Source organism: Gobius niger, assembly GCF_951799975.1.
Source record: "Gobius niger genome assembly, chromosome: 1".
NCBI classification, from domain to species: Eukaryota; Metazoa; Chordata; class Actinopteri; order Gobiiformes; family Gobiidae; genus Gobius; species Gobius niger.
In genome coordinates, this window is record NC_136852.1 from 63,851,349 (window position 1) to 63,872,751 (window position 21,403).

At 43.4% G+C, this 21,403-nt stretch overlaps 1 protein-coding gene across 1 annotated transcript; it reads right to left on the reverse strand.

Moving 5' to 3' along the window:
* Positions 1-78: 78 nt before the first annotated feature.
* On the reverse strand, positions 79-14,477 carry hs3st1l2 (heparan sulfate (glucosamine) 3-O-sulfotransferase 1-like 2). Its single transcript, XM_079572736.1, has 3 exons — positions 14,342-14,477; positions 1,549-1,903; positions 79-1,333 (listed from the first exon to the last, which is right to left on the reverse strand). The coding sequence occupies exons 2-3, from the start codon at positions 1,780-1,782 to the stop codon at positions 668-670; spliced, it is 900 nt and encodes a 299-aa protein (XP_079428862.1). The 5' UTR covers positions 1,783-1,903; positions 14,342-14,477; the 3' UTR covers positions 79-667.
* Positions 14,478-21,403: the final 6,926 nt, after the last annotated feature.

The following is a 21,403-nucleotide window of genomic DNA, read 5'->3' on the forward strand; positions in this document are numbered from 1 at the left end:
GAGCCCGGTGGGATAGATCTGCGATGTGCTGGTCTTTGGGAAGGGTTGGATTAGAAACATACAGACCAATCATTCTGGACATGTGTGTTTTTGAAAGCTTTTTGAAGCTAAGATCCGCATTTACAACATGGACACATGGTGCAAACACTAAGAGGCTGTAAGACTAAACTATCTTTATTGGAATCTTACAAAAACACTGGCACAAAATGTACCAACACACTGGCCTTGAAAGCAAAATGAACCAAAGCAATTTCCACTATGCTACACTCAGCAAAAATCATGTGATTGGACTAAGCTGAAGTATACAAAATGATCAAGCTAAAACACAAGTTACCCACAAAAAGCATTACCCAGAGTTTATCTTCATCATAGATGGGTAGACATGAGAGTCAAAGTTCATAGTGCAACAATTAGTTAGTCGACCTTCCGCTCTGTACACCTTTCCTGCGATTCAGTCAACACTTATGGTACAGGTGTCATGAGTTCAAGCCACATTCGTTCTCAGAGGCACCAGAATGATCACATTGTAAAGGTTTCCAAGATAGGAGTCCTTAGATGCTACCGCTTTTAACTGGCCACTTTTATACCTGAGTGAATTTGTTACAGTTTCAACAAATGTGACCCTGAATGGGATATGTTTACCCAAATGTCTTTTATTCCTTAAGAATTAGCACCAGGAAAAGGATCGACCCACCATTTCAAAGAAAAGCTTGTTTGGCTTTCTGAAATAGTGACAGAGCTTCTTGAAGGCCTGGGCGCTTAGCGGGGCGTGCGGCCTGCCCTTGGACTCATCCAGGCACTTGTCATGTCCATCTGTTTGCATGCAGTAGAAGCCCTTGGTTGTGTTGTAATAGAAATTGCTGGGGCTAATTTTGGGAGGCAGCTCAAGAAATCGCTCGGCCTTCTTGAGCTCTGGAAAGGGGTCCCGTATGAGCGCGTCACCGTCCACCACGTGAATCTGATTCCGGGGGAAGGTCTCCAGCCAGCGGGACAGGTGCTGGTGGTACAGGCTCCTCTGCAGTGCCTTGTAATTGGGGTTGATGTGGCCCTTGTGCTGTAGCAGCTCCTCCAGGGGCTGGTAGGGCTTGTGGCGTGTCAGACGGTTGTGGAGGACCTGGGTGTAGTCAGACACAAGCCTCTCCGCGGGGTCACGCACGATGAGGAGCAAGCGCACTGCGGGGTTCATGTCCCAGACTCGAGCCGGCACCTCAGGAGCAGAAAAGTAGCCTGGGGTCTTCTCCACGGTGAGTTGGCGGGGGAGAGTGAAGGGCATCTGAGAGCGGTACCAGGACAGACCCCGGCGATAGTGCTCCTCCACGTTGAAGTAATGCACCTGACAGACACACAAGACGCACAAGTAAACTCTCTGGCAGCTGTGGTTTAAAACTGTACTCGCCCTGTTATGACACCGAACAGACAGAATGCTCAAAAATAAACATTTGCAGACTAGATCCTATTGCTTTCACATTCATCCAACAGTTGGGTCACACATCGCCTTTATGCCATCCCTTAAACAAGTATGTTGTTTTAAAGCATTTTTTTTTTTACCTCAGCCTTTGCCACCTTCACATCAGGATGTAAGTTGAGCATCTCCAATAGAGCCCTGGTGCCCCCTTTCCTCACACCGATGATTATGGCCCCGGGCAGGCGCTGTTGGGTGCCATTGTACAGAGTTGAGGACGAAGAGGAAGAAGAGTGAGAGCGCAACTCCCTCAGGCACATCGACAGCTGAGTTTGCAGCAGCACAAGCACCAGCAGTGCGAGGAGCACTGTCCACAGCATGGTGCCTCTCACACACTGAAGCGCCTATGAGCACACACTCATGTAGCTGTCAGGATGGGACCCGGCCGCGCTCGTTGTTCGTCAGCAGGGGGCCACAATGGGAGTGTGTCTGCTAGACCACCTGTGAGATAAACAGGCTATTACTCGTCTGTGACATCACATATAATCTGACCATCATTCTTTTATCCACATTTGGAATAAAGCCCCCCCCCAAAAAAAACAAAAACAAACAAAGAAAAGACAACAAAATACACAAACAAAACAACTATGTGCAATGTTGTTGATGCACTGGTCTATGAGAACCAGCAATCAACTTCTAGACCTCAACTTCTGCCGACTGGTCCAGCTCCTTATTTCTGCCCATGTTACCTTTCCCCTTGCAGCTACATATGATGAAATGAAAACAACCTCTGATTCTAATGCCATAATACAAAACCACATGCATTACCAAACTTGCATTTATATGTTTTACAGCTTGTAATTAAAATTCAAACATCATTCTAGCCTGAGATTTTGAAAGAGTACTGACAGTCCAAGCAGTTTGTATGTCAGCCAGTTGCACCAAACCTGGGGTAAAAAGGAGAATTTCATGTTTCCCAGTGGTGGGGGAGGCTGCAGAGGAAAGTCTTTTATCTCACGAGGCTCTGTATTGTACAGCAGCTGCTTTGTGCTGTTTCATGATCCCACATGTGAGATTCTCTGTACAAATGTGCCATCTACAAAGTGCCAGTCAGAGCACTGCTGGCTTCAGCTCAAAATGTAGGCTCACTGTGTGATTACTGCCAGAACATATTAAAATATTAATCTTCATCTAGCACTGACAGGGATGCAATGCATGTAAAATTAATGTTGTTATGAGGCTAAGGTTGTCTCCAAAGAGCATCAACCCCCTACTGAGCTGAACTCCTCATGAAAAAGAAAGTTTGAAACATAGTGACTAGGTAGTAGGTACTCCAGTGCCAAAGTCTTTGGTTTGAGAAAAAGTTTTTAGGTTTAAGTAGATTCAGTGGCTCAAGTCGACTAGGCCCTGTCACAGTTGCTTTGTCAAAACCAGTATAGGCTCCAATAGCTCATTTACCTTGGTTGGCCTTTATGCCCCTTTTGCATTTAGTTGAAGATGACAGTGCGTATTAATGAACACATTCCGTAAAAACACTTTGCTATAATTATGCCGGATTTAGCTAATATCCTTCTGTAGTATTGTTGTGACTAATAAATACATAAAGAACATAAAAAAAAAACACATTAAAGCATTGCAAATGACCATCACAATGCTGACATTTTATTAGTCACTCTCATAGTCAAACCTGGCTGTGAAAGAAGCATTATTTTTTGTTGTTTTGATCGGGACAGTGCTTGTTAATGAACACACAAGGGGCTCATGCCTGTAAACACGCTAACACACGCCATTGGCTAATTTCCATCCGTTGTCCCCCTTTCGCGCTCTCAAACACACTCTCCCTCAACCGGGCCTATTGCACATGTTTTTAGTGGTAGTCGAAACCAGTGCCCCTGGGATTAAACACAGGACTTCTATCTGTGAGGCATGAGTGCTGCATGATCGCCCAGTATGACACATTATATACATGACCACAAATGAATTGGCTGGCAACCTTTTTTTTCCAAAGCTGTTTCTTAAAAAAGCAGGAAAAGTGGCACAACTGTTTTATACCTGTAAACAATATAACCCCTGGGTTCTTTCCATTTGCGTAGCACTGGCCCATCACTTCTGCGTATTATTGTTGTTGCTCCAAAGCTCACGTGGCCCTCATGTGATAGACTATTTAATTAGTGATACAATGTTGTTTGCCTGGGAACAGAAGCATGTCTGTCTGTTCTCGAAGCCGTGGCCTAATTGCACCTTGAGGGAGCATGTATGTACCCCTGACCTTGTGTGTTATCACCTGGCCTGGAGATGGTGGCGTCATGAGAAGCATCCTTTGTGGATTCATTTTATGTATCAGGTTAGGTCATTATTTAGTGAGTTAGTTAGTGTTGATAGGGACCGTGCACATTTATCTAGACAGTCCATACAGTCCACAGTCCATGACCAGATCAGGCTGTAGTTCAGTGGCTCCCAACCTTGAGAATCCTGCCAATATTTTTTTTACAAGTGATCAACTAAACTCAAATTATTCAGTGAGTGAGTTTAGTAGAGTGTTGTATTAAAAAACAAAACAAATACCTTATCCCCGGTTAGGAAACGCTGCTGTAGTTGACCATGAACAGTCCACATGTAACCGAACATAGAGCATTCTCACTTGCAGCTGTGAGGTTTGTCATCTTCATTGTCTGCATTAATTTTGATTCAAGCTCAACCTAAAAGAGTTGAAGCCTTTTAGTTTCAGACACATTTATATTGACATGGCAGACATTGAACCTGTATTGAGTCGCTATGAAAAACTTCAATTCTTTGTGATTTGATGTAGGTCAAACCTTTGAAATCATCTTTAGTCCCAGTAAAGAAAAGGTATGCAGTCAAACCTGTCTTCCACATGATTTCACTTGTGTTGACATGAGTCTATTACATGAGCCAGTCACAGTTATCGCAGAGCTTTGCTGGAGGCGGATATAACTCCTGCAATATGTCTAGTTATCCAGTGTCATATCAAATGTCCTACTTTAACTTCAGTGCAAGATGTAACAGCTCGGTCATGTTTGTACAATCAAAATGGAGCTGAGCAGCTAGACATTTGCTCTGTGTTAAGTCGTCGCATTTGTCGCTATAGTGTCCGCATGCTGGAATATCTCCATGCTGTCAACTCCCCTCATTTCCATTCTTCCCCCTTGACCTCTCCCAGTCCACCCGTCCCCTCACCTCTGCATGTCCTGTTTAACCCTGAGCTCTCTCCTTACTGCCGCAGTCTGCTCTGTATTTGAATAAGTCCCTGACTGTTACAAACCCCAGCACCATGCTAATGGGGATGCCCTGCAGCACCCTCTCAGCGGCTCATAAATAAAACACTAGCACACCTTTCCGACCCGGACTATTTCCATTAGATAAACTTTTTAATCTGGGTGAGTAGGGATTGAGATAGCCTTGGGTTTTAGGGGGGAGGAACCACTTTGCGTACACACCTACTTAACTTTTCCTGCGAGTAAAATATTAGCATAAAACTATATTTAAAGTCATTACAGTTCGTCAACTTGTTTAATTGAAGTTGCAAAGTTATACTCCTCTCTGTGTCAATCCCAAACCCAAATAAATGGTGCACATCTGATGTTAAAAGAATACAGATGATAATATGTCAATAATTATCTCCAGCGACCATATATTCAGTTTGGGAGCTTTTCTAAGTCTGTAGCTTTGCCAGATCAATGAGGCTTTTCGGCATCATTTTTATTTGTCCTCGTCCCTGCTGATCACGTCTTGTTTTTTTCCCATTAGCCTGCACGGACAAGGAGAGGAAGTACTCCAGAACAAAGCCAAGAATGTCAATGATGCTTGAAGTTGCCATATTGACAAACACAAGCAAAGGCGCAGGAATGGGAGAAGAGAGTGATCAGAGCAGCGGAGCGCAATTGAGTGTGAACGGCAGATGCTGTCTCAGTGTTCTGGGTAAGTCGTATAGTGCTGTGAGCAGATGAAATGTTGAAATATATACAAAAATACCAAATCAAGTATATCATCAACATTTCGTGAGCAAAACATAGCGTTGCCTCTAATGAAAGGGTTTTTGGTGTGCCGTTTTCGCAATAGTGGTGCCTCTGTCTTTGTGTCTTGCCCCTCACAAATATCAGTTGGTATTGGGGGGGCGGGGAGAGAGGATTATGGTGCCGAGACGTGCCATAGCAGCAGGGGAGGGGAGGGGGGCGGGGGGGCGGATGGGCCTAAGGTACAGTGGGAGCGTGCACACCAGGCTAAGAAGAAGATTGTCCCTGGTAGGGGGTGGTATGAAGGAACGCCGCAGATTTAGCCAAGGCTGTCAAATGGCAGAGGCTGCAGGAGTCAGATAAAACTCGCTGTGTCCCTTTTCTTTTCTTCTTCAGTTCTGCCCCTTCATCGACTGGTCTTCTCCTGCCTTTGCTGTTTGCTCTGTAGGTTATCACATTTGCCCGCGCCCGTTTTTTCTTCCTTAATCTTAACATGCATGTTACTTGCACTTTGCAGCCCTGTATTTGCTCAAACACATCCCCGGCCTTGATCTGGCTCTCGACCAATCACATGCACATTCATTATAGCCACAGAGATGATTTCCTCCACAGTAACAAAGAGAGCATAACAATGTATTACTTATCCGGTTCCCATTGTTCGCCTGAGGAGGAAATAGTCAACTGTCAGATGGAGCTTTACAATAGATCAAGCTGTGCAAGAAGTAACAAGAATTGCTTCCAAAGCAGACCAATGTATTTCAGCATTAAGAACGCTATGCAGAGAATGTGCTTCACCAGGGCCTTAAAAACTGCTGTTAGCATCAAAATATAGCATGAATTTATCAACTGTTCATGCAAAACCTGCATATAATAATTCAAGTGAGCAACTGTGATGCGCAGCAGGGGGGTATGCTGGGAGCTAGAAACGATCAGCTAACAGTTTATTCTCAATGATTTCACAGCTTGAAAACTTCAGAAAATGGGCAGTGCAGCACTAATCTTGTGGCATAAAGTCCTTTAAGGTGACACCAGTCTCATTCAAGAGAACCCCCCCCCCCCCATTACTGCCAATGCTTTTGAGGACGTTAAACTTAATACATTTTTTTTGTTTCATTTGGGCTGTGATTAGATAGTATTAACCAGGCCCAAACATCTGCATTTTGGACTGTTAAAAGGCGAATAATTTCACAGAATAATGGTCAGTCTTCCATACTAGCTCAGGTGCATGTTGCCCTCTTGTCAGCGTCTTTTTCCCTCAACGCCCTCTTTTTTATCACTCACACCATGCTCACCAGCCCGACCCTCTCAGAGCTGTGTCCATCTCTTTTGCCCATCAGGCCCCTGCTGCTTTTCAAATTAGACCTTTTACAAAAGACCCGGGCCCAGCGTTGTTTGGCCCCTCATCATCTTATTCCCTCGCACAAAAAGCTTCTTGTCCTCTCACTCCCTCCCCCCCCCCCCAGCTCTCTCCTCATCCTCACGTCTTCAAGATCTGGGTCAACCATTAAACACCAAAACATCATGTGTGGGTTTGCTGTGTCTAAGCCTGAGTGCATATGTGTGAGCGTGAGCCGCACGATGGGGGCACTCGGCGTTACAAGGGGGCACTGGGAGGGGTGTGTGGTTAAGTGTGTCATGAATATTGTATCGTGTCCCGGGAAAATTGGCGGCGCTCTTTCGTCGAGTTAAGGGCAAAGAGCAGAGGATTGGGAATTTGTGTGGTAAATTGGGTAAAGTAAAATCATCCGAGGATTTTCGACAGTGCTTTGTAGGTGATCTTACCGTAATGAGGCCTTGTTTGATAAAATTACTTTATTATTTACTGCATGCAAAGAATGTCCAGCTGTTTTTGTCACTAAGTTTTTAGTTTCCTCCAAGTTGCACCAGAACACCAACCTCAGTGCGGGGCCTGTTACAATAAAGTCACTGCAGTATGAGGGAGTCATGAGATTAGCCAGAAACAAATTGTATGTTTACCTATGATTGCGGGAAATGACTAATCCACACATAGTCATGAGGTGTGTGGCAGTACTTGACAGCTTGGCCTGACAGTGAGAGGAGCCTGACCTGTCAATGTGGACTTAACCCCACTGTGATCGGGCCCAGACTGAGCCAATATCTGAGGGTGTTGGTTAATCTGACTCTGTCCTGGGGTGATTGTGTTGTTATTGGGGCGAACGGAGCATCCTGTACGTGTGAACGGCACACTTGTGCATGTGGGCGTCTGCTCTCAGGGAAAGTGGACAGATGGGGGCGGGCTCATAGTGTCTGGTCAATATCATCACGGCTCAATGAGTCTAAATATTATGTGGGGCGTGTGCTTTGTGTGTACACGCGCAGTGCAGAGGAGGACAGATGGTGTTTGTAAACACGTATGTGTAAAAGGAGGTTCGAGGGGTGACAAAGAGTGACAAAGTGAAGGAGTTGCATCACCAGGTGTGTTTGGACTCGTGAAGGTAGCTTACCATGGCGACAACGGTTCAGATCCCACTCACCCTGGCAGCACACCCCAGAGACCAGGGATTATCGAAGGTTTGAAATCAGAGAGGGAGTGGTGGAAGGAGGTGCAGATGAAGCCACAGTTGGTGCCGTGTTTGGCCAAACGATGTCCTGTGGTGACAATAATAAACTAAACTGGATGCTTTTGGCTTTACTGTGCAAAACAAATCATTATTGGTGTTCAGCCTTTGAGTCAACATGGACCTACAGATGGAGGCAGCTTCCAACACACATAAGGATTTGGATTTTGAGTGTAGCTTTTCAAAATCCGAATGGGGGTAAACTGTGTGTTTAAAGTTTCTGGCTAATCTATTCCATATTTTACATTCAAACTCAAAAACCACAGCAGTTCAGCATGAGCTTTCCCCAAATTCTGCCTCTGATGCACAGAGTTCTGCTTGGACAAGATCATGTGTCTTAACTTGGCAAATGACATTGCATCAGCATTGTCAGTGATGCTATTTTCACCGCGTCCTACTGGTAGCCCATGCTTTCCTTCTTAAAATAGGTCTCCCACTGTTTAACCAGACTCATGCCCCCCTTCAGCCCACAAGCCGACTGTCTCAGATATCATTGCACACAACCATTGCCTTTCGGGTTTGGCTCAAAAGCGTTGCAGTTTTGTTTGCCGCCAAAAGCACATATGTCTGGCAGAAGGCGCTTTGTTGTTAACATCTTTGCCTTCCTCCATATTGAACTCCTACACAGCATTCACTTCCCCTCAGCTGCACCACAACACAGCGCATTAATGAGAGCCATCAGTAACACATCGCCACCGAGCCTGTACCCCGCTGCCCCCCTGCTGTCTGGAAAGCATCAAGGTCATCCTATACGGCCGAAGCTGACTCTTCCCTCCGGACACTTTGGATTTGTCCTTCATGACCTTGCTCTAGATTTTGCTTCATTGGGCTTTTTCTGTTTTTTTTGTCTTGGGGCTCTACCCAAGGATCGCAAGCAGGATTCCAGTGCAACTTACAAGCTGCATGGTTAATTTTAATGACCAGTAATGCATATGTTCATCATCATTTGGGTAAAAGCAGTGGAAGTTGGCCATTAAAGTCCACATGATTTCTTAGATGATGTGCATTCTATGGTAGGTATTAACCATACCTTTACAACAGTGAAGTTTTATTGCACTTTTTTATGCTAACGTTATTATAACAGCGTGTGGACTGGCCCATTGGTACAGTATGGGAATTGTAGCTATTTGCATGCCACACAGAAGGAAGTGAGATAGTAATAATAACTGCACAAACATGTCAAGCCAGAGAAAATGAGGACAAATTACATGCCATACCCTGAATATAGTGTTCTAGTGTTAACAACCCCCTTGCTGTTTACGCCTTTACTGTATTGTCACATGTTGAGGTATCCAGGGCATCTGAAGTATGGCAACAAGCTAATGTTCTGAGCAAACCTCATGCCAAAGTATTACTCAAGTGAGGCAACAGCTTTCAGACTCACTTTTCTCAACTCCAGTGTTGTTTTCTATAGTGAGATATGACTAATTGAATGATGATTGTGATTTTTCCTGCTTGACATTTTTAAAGTTTTGTTTCTACTCCCACAACTATTAACTTATATTAAAGGATCAGTGCTGTCCTCAAGGCACAAGCAGTTCCCACACATTTGTCTAATGACTGCAAAGGTGTTGTCCTGCTGCGCTCCTCCATCTGGGCGCCTGCAGGACTCTTGTCACCTCTTCCCCCTGAAGCAGAGCCGAGAAGCCCCGTACTCGACGGAGCAGGTGACTGGTGTTGGCCTCAAGTTCCTTTCTCGAGTTTGCAGGCAACACAGGCCTCACTCAAGGGTCCAGATCATTTATCTCTCGTGCTTCAGTGCAACCGGCCTGGAGCAGTGGGCGACCCAGCTAAACTCCATCAATGTAATGTTAATGTAATGTTTGAGAACCACTCACTTGATGCCTGGTTCTAGACTGATACCTTTAGTTATAAAATTTCATGGGCTCAACTAAATATTTTTCCTTGGTTGCACCAACGTGACCAAGTGCGACTAATTGTGGTTGTTATATTGTTTTTGTATATAAGGGATAACATCCTAAAATTATAATACCATATTATTATTATTAAATGGTATGTTTTATGTTGTGGGATTTAATTTTAGGGCCTTTGTAATGAATTTATCGCAGTGAATATTTTAAGCATGATTTATTTAGGGGTTAGGGGTATATCTTAGATGCTTCTTTGTATTTTCCTACATTTTATCTTATTCTAAGTGGCGATGTGAGGCCTGTGTGATCATTTCAAACACTTCAAAGGCAAAAGCAGTTTGATTTATTTTGGAGAATAGTCAAATGATCTAATTTAAGTAAGTTCATGTCGGCTTAACTGTGTGAATAAATGGTAAATGGTCTCAACTTATAGGTAGCGCTCTATACTGTATTAAGGTGTGTTCGTTAAAGAGACTAGATGCAAGTTGGCTATTTTATACTCACTACTGCCAACTCAGGTCATACATGTAACTGCACCTTCTAAATTAAGCTCACACACCGGTGTACGCAGACACTGGAGGCAAGGTGGGTGAAGTGTCTTGCCCAAGGACACAACAACCGTATTTGAACGCCTGACCTTTCGCTGACCCGCTCTACCGCCCCAATTGTTTTAAGCTTTACGCGGTGTTCGTTTCTAAGCTACGTCTTGCAGGGAAAAGGAAACCAAGTGTGATTAATTCTGATTAATTTATGTAATTGCACTAAACCACATGTAATGAATTAATCAGAATTAAAGCAGTACTAAGTAACTTATTTACCTTAATAAACCCTTTCCGTAGTCCCTGTGGGGGTGATACAAGTGTTTATGGGATGATTGGAGGGTCTTTCATCTCCCCCGGTGTCTCTGGCCAGAAAACCATGTTTGCAACTTGACTGCCCACGGTGCGGAGAAAGCAATACACACTAATGGAATCATGAAGAAGAAGCTAACATGCTAACGGGCAAAGCTAACTGCGGGCTAACGTCACTTTAAACAGTATTTACAGCCAAGTTTGAGTGAAAAAAAAAAATTCTATTGTATATTTGGATGTACAGTAACCCTCTCTCCCTTCGCCTTTCCTGTCAGCGTAGTATTTACTCTCCAAGACAATTAATAAGTTAAAAAATCGTAACTTGCTACTACACCTGCAGTTGCGCTTATGGCCTCTAGGGGGAAGAGTTACATAGGACTGCTTTAAGCGAGTCCTGGTATTATGTAAATATATGGTTATAGAAAATGACTTGAAATATTTCTATGGTATACAGTAATGTTATGTTGCTTAATGAAAAACTTGGATGAACCGGTGCAACCAACACGGAATATTAATCTGGATCCCTGCCTAGTGAGCACATAATCAGAAATGACATGTGAAAGTTTGGATTGTGGGCAGTCAGCTGAATGCAACCTGTAAGTGCATAAAGGGTTAGTTAATGGCCTTGCTGGCAGCTCTGTCAGCCCTTACTGTTCAGTGAAGCTGCTTAACTTCTTGCCATCAGAAGGAATCGAGGACTGTCAACGATTCTTAGGTCACACAATCAGAATAATAGCCCTCTTTAAACACACTCAGGCGGCACACTGTCAAGCAGACACTCTCCACTTATGAACATGAAATGGATGCATATGCCAGATTTCAGAGCGAGTCCAGGGAAATTAGGACCTGTCTATGTGTGTGAGTGCGCACAGTGCGCCTCAGTGAGCTTCAGCGTACGTATGCACTTTGCTCATAAATAAAAGCCATGCATTATTCAGTGCACGCTCCTTCAACTAATGCCCCTTTAATGTGCCCAACAGCCATAATGTACCGTGCTCCCAAGGTGGCACACATGCACCGCCCGCCTTTGTGTGGGCCACTCACTGTCTCTAATCTCAACCTTTCAAAATGTCCCATGTCAGTCATTTAGGTGGACTTGGCCTAAAGAGCTCAGAGCTGCTGTTGAGCTGTGTCTCATTCAGTGTCTGGTCGTCCCTCTCAGCGTCTCTTCACTCTCTTTGTTTCAGCGTCTTCTTCAAACCTAATATTTTTCCGCTCCCAGTGGCCCCGCAGTGCCAGCTCCCCGCGGAATAAGGATTTAGAACAAACAAGGATTTGTGTATTTCATGCAGTGAAGCTTCCTCGTCTTAAGCACTTGGAAGCAGCATAGTTTGTTGCTTCTCTAAAAACACGCTGAATTAGATCAAGGTTTGCTTCACTTTATTGTCATGTTTTTTATGTTGCAATTACTCCATAATTGATTTGCCTCAAAGCGCTCTGTTCTAATTGGCTGATTCCAATTCTGTTCTGGTTGGATTTTCACGGGGGCACTTCAACTTTTCTGAAGTGCACTAACTCAGTGTTACGGTTTGTTGTTGTTAAGGTGCTAAATGCATGTGTGTTTAAACTAACTAGCATAATAACTCATTAGAGACACATTTGCGCTAAGTAGCCAACAATATAATGACACTCACCTTTGTGACCAAGGTTTAAATCATGGCATTTGAGAAAAATAAAAGGTTCACTTGTGACTGAAGATACATTAAATCAAGTTTAAATTTGCCACCCGCAGGAATGCTCTATTTTACCAAAGGTTTTCAGTGGGTAGACAATCTGTATCTTCACCTCTCATTCAAGTGACTTTTTTTTCGTCTGGTCTAATTCCACAAAAATTCTCAATCAGCCGGGAAAATGAGGAAATAAGGCTGACGTTTCGACACCAGGCCTGGGAAGAAGAAAATAGATGATTTTTCGAAACATTGGCCATAAAGAGACTAAATGCAAGTTGGTCATTTTATGCTCACTACTGCCACCTCAGGTCTTATGCGTAACTGCATGAAGTATCAACTTTTTGAGTGACAGTATTTTAGAGGCAGTTGTGATGAACAGGTCTGATTTTAACATTTTGAAACTCTGTATAGTCCCTTTAAGTCCAGCAATGTGGTCTAATAATTACGATGTAGCTTTGTGATCATCACCATGAAACCATTGGCTCGGCTATAATTAAGATATTGTGGCTACCGGGCTTCACGAGTTTAGTCTCAATGTGGCATTCACCTTTCGCACAGCTCTGATTGCTCACAGCTTGTTTTGATACGCACAGACCACGCCCCCTCGCTCAGACGCAACGACACAATGCATCCATTCATCCTTCACTCACTGTCTGTCTGCCTGTGTGCAGGCTGTATCAACACGCTGAAGGTCAGGACCACTGCGCTGGGCCCCGGGAGCCACTCTGCCCTTACTCTGCCCCTAGTCTGCCCATACTCTGCCCCTGGTCTGCCCCACTGCATGATTCTGTTCCGAATATAATCATGTCATAGTTTTCTTTATGTTTTTGCTGACTAAATCTACTGAAAACATACAAAGAATGATCAATAATAATAAAGTAACTTATCAACTATAAATCTTGAGGTGTTTTTGTTGACTATTAAAAACGTGTTTTAACTAGATATAAACACGACAGACAGGACAAACAAGATCCACACTCCCAGTGACACCATTTTAAAGGGACTATATGGAGTATTTTCCTCCCTCTACATGTTCCAGCAATGTCCTAATGTGTTGAATGAGCTCAGACCTGTTTACCACAACTAAAATCCTGCACTCAAAAAGTTCTTACTTCGGGTCTGACGTGCCGTCATGCATGAGCTTAATATAGAAGCTGCAGTTACGCGTTTGACCAGAGGTGGCAGTAGTGAGCATAAAATGACCAACTTGCATCCAGTCCCTTTAATTAAACTTCGTCCTTTCATATCAGGAACAAGTCTGGTCCTCAGAGGCCAAGCAGATGTTGAATACTTTCTGAAACACTGTTTGGTTTAACTAAAAGTGTCGTATTTAGTTACTTTACATCAATCATACGGTGATACATTGACAAAAACAAGCCTAAAACTAAAGCTAATCATTTGACTGAATTGACCGCCCCGACTGGAAGTTAAAAACTGTGAGGTTTCTTGCCACAGGCTCTCAGAGCTCATCACAACTAACCTTTGTCATCAGTATTAAAGCTTACCACAAGGCATTATGAGCTTAGAGCTTTCAGACGGACTTGTGAGGTAGTAAAGAAGTTCATTAGGTGATTTTTTTCCCACAAGGTAACAATAATTGACTTAACCTTAAGCTTATTCTCATTCAGTGTTTTTGCAAAAAGTTTTGTTGCATTTTCTGACCTTTTGTTATCACTGATTCTAGTTTCCACTCCGGAGGAAATCAAAGGATCAAATCTTACCAAATCTAAAGCATTCTCAAAATGATCATGTTTTTTCATTTAATAATCATTGAGGATATTGTAAAAAGGCACAAATCTATGTAGTTATGAGTTAATATGATTATGCCAACATCACATCAACACAGCAGTCATGTTTATCAGTCTTTCAACACCTCTGGCGCCGATAAAGTCGCTCTTTGTGCGAAAGACATGCCACAAACTTTCAGCAATTACATAAGCAAGCCTCGTGAATTTAGCAGGTGGACTATAGTGAAGGGGTGAAAAGTGCCTTACCTGCCCACTGTTTTCCAGATGGTCCGGTCCTCTGCTGCGCGTCGGTGCCGGAGGCGTCGCGGGGGAGATAGAGATGCAGAGAGAGAGAGAGAGAGACAGTGGAGGAGAGAGGTGTGTGCTGCTGTCCTCACCGAGCGCACTGGAGCCACTGCCTGAATGACTGAGGGAGCTCGGTACGTCTATGTCTGATGTGTGTGCGCTAGATTAGTTCACACACACACACACACACACACACACACACACACACACACACACACACACACACACGCACGCACACACGCACACACACACGCGCACAGTCCTGCCTCGGGGAACTCCCTCGTCCTGCCTCTGTCTTTACACCTCCAACTCTGACTCTCTTTCATTTGATTTCAAAGTACGGCTGCATGATATGCGGTCTTTGATAACTGATTTGAATTTGATGCTATATATTCCATTAAAAAAATCCAACTAAAAATCCTATGGTTTTCAGATAAAGTGTTTCTAACTAAAACAAAAGCAAGGCTGAATGATGTCTAAATAATAAATAAATAATCATCTTTACTAAAGCCAGTCTGTTTTTTTTTTAACATGTTACAAAGCGGATGCCCTGTTTGTAGATGTTGCCTTGACTGATATCGCAATAAAAATATGTCTGCGATGTTTTGTTGCCTTATAATCCCTGCGTCTCCAAAAAAAAAAAAGCTTCTTTCGGTTCCCTTCTTGATTTTAGCATTTGCACTGTTGTCTTTGATACTGACATCATAGTAAGGTCGGAAGATTACCCAAACATCACACAAGCTCTGGCATATTGCTGGAGCAAACTCTGGGCATATTTAAAGGGGCTAGATGCAAGTTGGTCATTGTATACTCACTACTGCCACCTCAGGTCATATGTGTAACTGCAGCTTCTATATTAAGCTTGTGCATGACTTCGGACCCGAAGTAACAACTTTCTGAGTGACAGTGCAGGATTTTGGAGGCAGTTGTGGTGAACAGGTCTGAGCTCATTCTACACATTAGGACATTGTTGGAACATGTAGGGGGTGGGAAATACAGAATTTTAGTCCCTTTAAGCATAAAGTTGGAACAGTTGGTGTTGAAAGAGTGAAGACTTTTCACAAATAATTTCAGGGACACGCTCTTGAGCTCTCGTCTGCTTCTATGCCAGACTGAAGGCTTTTGAAAATAGTTGGAATTTTCATTCACATGCTTTTAGTGGATGGTGTTTTTAATGGATGGAACGTTTCAGTAAGTAAGTGCTTTATTTGTCATTGTGCAGCCATACAGCGAAATTGTGTTCAGGTGTTAGTCCTGGGCCGCGCCGCCACAGTGAGCCAACCTGACCAGCATGTTTTTGGAGGTCGGGGAAACCGTAGCACCTGGAGGAAACCTGGCTGGCTGCTTTCAGTGCTCCTCTGATCCTCTGAAATGGTGCAGCGCCTCCTGGGTTTGTCCCTGTTTCAGAGCGTGGTGTCCTGCACTGGTCAGCTCCTCCACCTCCTCCTTCCTCTTCCTCCTGTGCAGCTCCGTCTGCTCCACAACAGCGGTGGGAGCGGGGATCTTTCCCCATCTTCTAGAGCTTAGCAGTTCGTATGTTGTATTCTTCAGAGAACATCCATTAGCCAGAACACCAGAAGGCATACGTAGCTGTGAGTCTTGCAGACACCTTTCTTCTTTTTCATTACATATTATGAAGCAAAACCGGAGTCATAAAACCCAACCCATCTATTGCTATATATTGCAGCCTTACTTATGATGTGGAGCAATCAGTTTTGGAAAAAGATATGTGTGTATCTACATTTGTGAATCTATCTGACTTGGCAGGGCTGTGGCAAATGTTTTGTGTGTAATTGTTGTATGTGAGATTTAGACATTTTAGCTGTTTTGCCTTTCCATCATGATCATTTCACACACACATTTAATAAAACATGCACAGGGCTTGGCAATATAGCAAAAAAAATGAATAATAATTAATGTTTTCCCCTTGTGTCAAATCTTTTTATTTCTTTATATATACAAAACACTATTGGTTTCCTTTCTAGTATCCTTTCAACCAGGAAAAAAACCTTGATTGAACTCCTCCAAACTCCAAACCATGTCCTGATACTTCCACAGGATTGTCTGTTGGATTGACCATTAAAAAACCCTTGACAATAATTGATATGAAAGTTGATACTGCAAGAGGATATTATGCAAAATTTACTTTTTAAAGCCATTTCACAAAGTTGTTCTCTTGTAAAAACGCATTACGCAAAAGTTGTGCTTTTGAGCCACTATCTCTTTCAGTAACCTTTGAATCTCTCCCTGTGGTTATTCCTATCAGTCGCGATGGCACTCTCGCTAAGCTTATTCATTTCATCGCAGAATAAAAACACTTGCCATAGCTTCACTCCAGCCACGAGCAAACGGTTTTTTCTTTAAAAAAAAATGTTTCTGTCTTCATTGAAATAGCTGAGCAGCAAAGGGGAGCAAGAGGAGGGGGAATAGGAGGGGCTTATGTGGAGAACGCATGAAAATCAGGAAGTGAAACTACTGGATTTTCTCTTTCCTTTTTTGGATCAATATTGCATTTTCAACCCAACAAAGTGTTAGATACACAGACACATGACTTTTTAAACATGTTACTTATAATTACTTACTGTATCGCAATACGTATCGGATCGGCTCCTGGGTATCGTGATCGGATGCTGACAAAAGTGGATCATCCCAGCCCCACTAAAAAGCATAATACTCCCTCATTAAATTTCAATTAATTGTACAGCCTTACACACAAACCTCATTATACAGAACTTGTTACGGACGCACACAATTTCACACACAGCCATAGCTCCGTGATTTCACTTTTCGAGTAAATGTTGCTCTATTTTGAGAAAATACTAATGCATATCGCTTGGATAGTCGCAGAGAGCTGATCGGTGATGACAGCAGTCAGTTTAACCTTGAGAAGCCGCCTGCTCAGTCTGGCATTGACTAGAATGTATGTAGCTGCTAATCTGTTCCACATCATATTAAAGCACTCCTTGGGACATCAAGCCACGCTCGCTGGGGGGATAATTATTAGTTCCTTTGCACCAACATTATCTATGCGGGATATACAGAAATTAACAGCATAACACATGACAGAATGGAAAACCGAATATTTATATTGCATTTGGATTTAGACTCCTGTTCCTGTTCTCTTTGTGAAATGCCCAAATGAAGAGGGTTATTTCAGAAAGGAATTAATGACACAAGCCCCATTTTGCGCACAGTTTGTGGTCTACACTTTTTCCAAAAACATTGCACCGCCTTGACAGCTACGGGCCAATCGTTCATTGTTCATTGTATTTTCAAAAGAAATTTCATTGCATGTATTTAGCTCAACAGGAACCAAGTGCATGACATGTGTTTTTTTTTATGCTTCTGCAAATATATTCCGTAATTCCACTTCTTTGTTGTTTCTAGATGCGTGCCTAAATTAGACAGCGCTCCCTCCAAACAAAGCTCATTTGTGGAGTGTGTGTCTGTTATGCCTGCAGAGCCGAGCCTTTCTCCGAGCAAAACAAAAAGCCGACCCCCTGTGGAGTTTGGTGCGCGGGGGGTGCCGTCTTCCTCTCCCTCTGAGACCCTTGGGAGACATCATCACCACCACTACCCCACCCCAGATCTTTCCAGTCTCATTGCTTTATCCCCCCCTAAACCTCTACATCTTCCCTTAAAAAAAAAAAAACAACAACAAAAAACTTTAACGCTCTTGACCTCCAACTTCTCATTTACAATTGCGTTTTTGTCTTCAGCTTTGCGGATCAGCCTGGTTCCTCTCCCCGGGCGGGAAGCAGAGATTTGGCACTCACTGGGGCCTGTGAACAGTCCCAGGGGGTTGGTTGCTGTACGTGGCGACATCGCTGAATAAATAAGCATGGGTAATTTACTTCAAACCTACAGACCCTTTATTTTCTTCCTGCTTCTTTTTAGCCGTGTGGTTTTGAAGAGAGCAGATGAAGACACAAAGAACTGATGGGAGATCCTCACACAGCCTCATTACATGGTTGTCAATGGAGTTTTCTCACAACCCTATGTGACGGATCGCTCAGCCTCGCTCCCCTTTTCAGTGGAAATTATCTATATTACATTCGGCTCTGTCCAATAGCAGCGTTTTGTAAACGTTGCCCCTTTCATGAAACCGACCAATAAACAGCAAATCCCCAAAGGCAAACCATGCTGGAGACTTTGCTAAGGTTATGAAGTTCCTGTATATCTATAACCTTAATGATTATTTAATAACACATCCCCCCCCCCACGCCTGCAGCACAGTGGAGGTGTCACAAGAAGCAGTACAGGAAACAAAAACGGGACAAACAAGGAGGTATCCAGCCAAGACTCACAGCCAAGCCACACAAGCCTTCTATTGTTCTTGCTAATGGGTGTTCACTGGAAAATAAAACAGATTAACTGCTATTCCCAGAGGATGGTGAAAGGCTGGAGTGGAGCGGAGGGAGCTGCGCAGGAGGGAGAGCAAGGAAGAGGTGAGGGAGCTGATCAGTGCAGGACACCACGCTCTGAAATAGGGATAAACCCTGGAGGTGCTGCACCGTTTCAGAGGATCAGAGGAGACTGAAGGCAGCAGGTCAGGTTTTCTCCGGTTACTACGGTTTCCCCTACAGCCCACGATGGCGGCACTGCTCAGTCGCAGCGGCTCAGGACTAACGCCTGAACACAATTTTGTTGTACGGTTGCACAATGACAAATAAAGCACTTACTTATCGGCCTACAAATGCACTAATACACTATATTTGTCCCTACGGGAGCCTTTTATTGTCAACTGTATCGTAACATGCAACTTAACGCATCACAAAGACATTTCATCAATAGTTTATGTAATTATTATCTAAAGTTCCGATTAGAGGCCAGGGCAGAAATCTCCATATACACGTTTCTAATGCAAAAGTTCACTAAAAGCTGCTTAAAAATCTTGAATTTTAGCTTCATAAATCTTGAGCGTTTGGTAGTCACTTACAAACCTAACTGACAAAACCAACAAGAAAAAGCGGCTCAATGATAAATGGTCTTATAGCGCTTCTCCTTCTCCAATGGGCTCTCGAGGCGCTTTTAAGGCTGCTTTTATGTAATGATCTTGCATGCTTTGTGCCCCATAGTGAGAGGACATTTGGTTCATTCATGAAGGCTAAGAGAGGTGTGTGAGCGACAGGTCAACTGTGAACAGCAGCTATTAATAATGCAGCCCAGGAAGCAGCCGCCACTACAAAGAGGTGCTACTAATGGACTGGTAGGACAGGAGTTCTCCAGACTGGCATCCATTGTGACCTGCACCGGAGCGCTCAAAGGAAAACTAAGGTTAAAGTATTTCATTGTCCAGGTAGTTTGCATTTAACACAAATTTCAATTCCTCCGGGGCAACCCGTCTGGAGCAGGTTACAGGGCAAGTGCACATAGCTCGAGGTTTAATCTTATGCATGTTTAGGTCCTGTCAACAAAAGTTCAGATTGGACAGTGGACAAACTGTATGTAAAGTGTTGTTATATGTAAATTTGTTTAAAAAATAGGTTAATGGAAGAAAAAGCAAACAACATATTTTGCACTACTAGATACAAAGCAGAGTGTCCTTGATGCAAAATACTAAATTTAGAGTTTTTTGTAAATTCCATGGTAAAAAGTGGTGGACTTAATTAATCTATTGTGCACAATCTGCTCTTACCATTTGCGTTACTTCTAAAGATGTAAATATTGTGTTCGGAAGATGACTTACAAGCTCTTCTGAAAGCTGCTGTTGATGATGTTTTAGATTAGAAACCCTGACCCGTTGGATCAGAACCCAAAAGGGGTTTGCGGAACCATTTTCAGTGGGTTGTGACCCTTTCCCAGAGAACATTTCTTTCAATATTTATCTATTCAAAAAGTATGATAAGGCCATCTGTTTCTGTTAGAGTGAGTGTGTTTACAAGGGCTCAACTTTCCCGGTTATTAGCCATATTCCGGTTGTTATGTGTGGAGCTGAGTTCCTGAAAGTTAGTGGAGGGAGAACTTTCACCGGCTCTGTTTTGTGGTGGACCCCTCTCTGTGTCCGGAGGAAAACCAGCTGCCTTGGAATGGTTGGATGGTGCCGACAGTTTAGCATTTTTGTTTTTTAATTTGACCTTTATTTAACCAGGAAAGTCCCATTGAGGTTAATATACTCTTTTTCAGGGGAGTCCTGGCCCCAGAGGGGAATCTATTGTTCATGTTTTTAGTGGAAGGGGAAACCAGAATACCTAATATAGGAAACCTACGCAGACACGGACAGAACATGCAAACTCTACACAGAAAAGCCCATCCAGGTGGGAATCGAACCCGGGACCTTCTTGCTGTGAAGCACGAGTGCTAACTGCAGTGATATTCACTGCTTTTAGTTATTTCATGGTTAAAATAAAAACCTCTCCTCTTGACTCCAGAAACAGGAGCTCTTCAGACTCGCTACCGCCATGTTTGTTTACTATTAAAACCGGAAAATATCGTATACATGCTGTTATATCTCAGTCACTGACAGGGAATCCCAGGGGGAAAATCGGGGTTTCTCATAACCGGGAAACTGCATTTTTCAGGTTTTTATAATCGGGAAACTGCATTTATATACAAAAGCGGAATATTAGTAACTCCCGATAATAACCGGGAAACTCCAGCCCTTGTAAACACACTCAATAATGACTGTTTCTGAGTCATTTTGATCATGACGTTGGCTTTCCTGTGCTGTAGTGTTAACGGCATGTTAATGTTGCTCATTGTTAATTCTGTGTGCGACAGTGTTACTGCGGCTGCCTCCCTCAGGGGTGTCCGGGGCGGGTTGTGTCTGCGGCCTGAGCCTGGAGACGCTCCACTATGACGCTCACGAGAGCCTCAGAGACCACGGACTGGGAACGAGGTGGGAGGAAGTGAACTGGAGGCAGAAGACGAGCTATTCAAGAAAATGACCTCAAACTTAGTCAAGAAGAGAATGATTGCGTCATATGTAAAGATTTCTTTGAGAAAATAGAAAAAAAAGTGGAATGTGCAACATCTTGCATTGGCACATTTTGTATTGGCCATTGGGATGGTTTAGAACAGGGG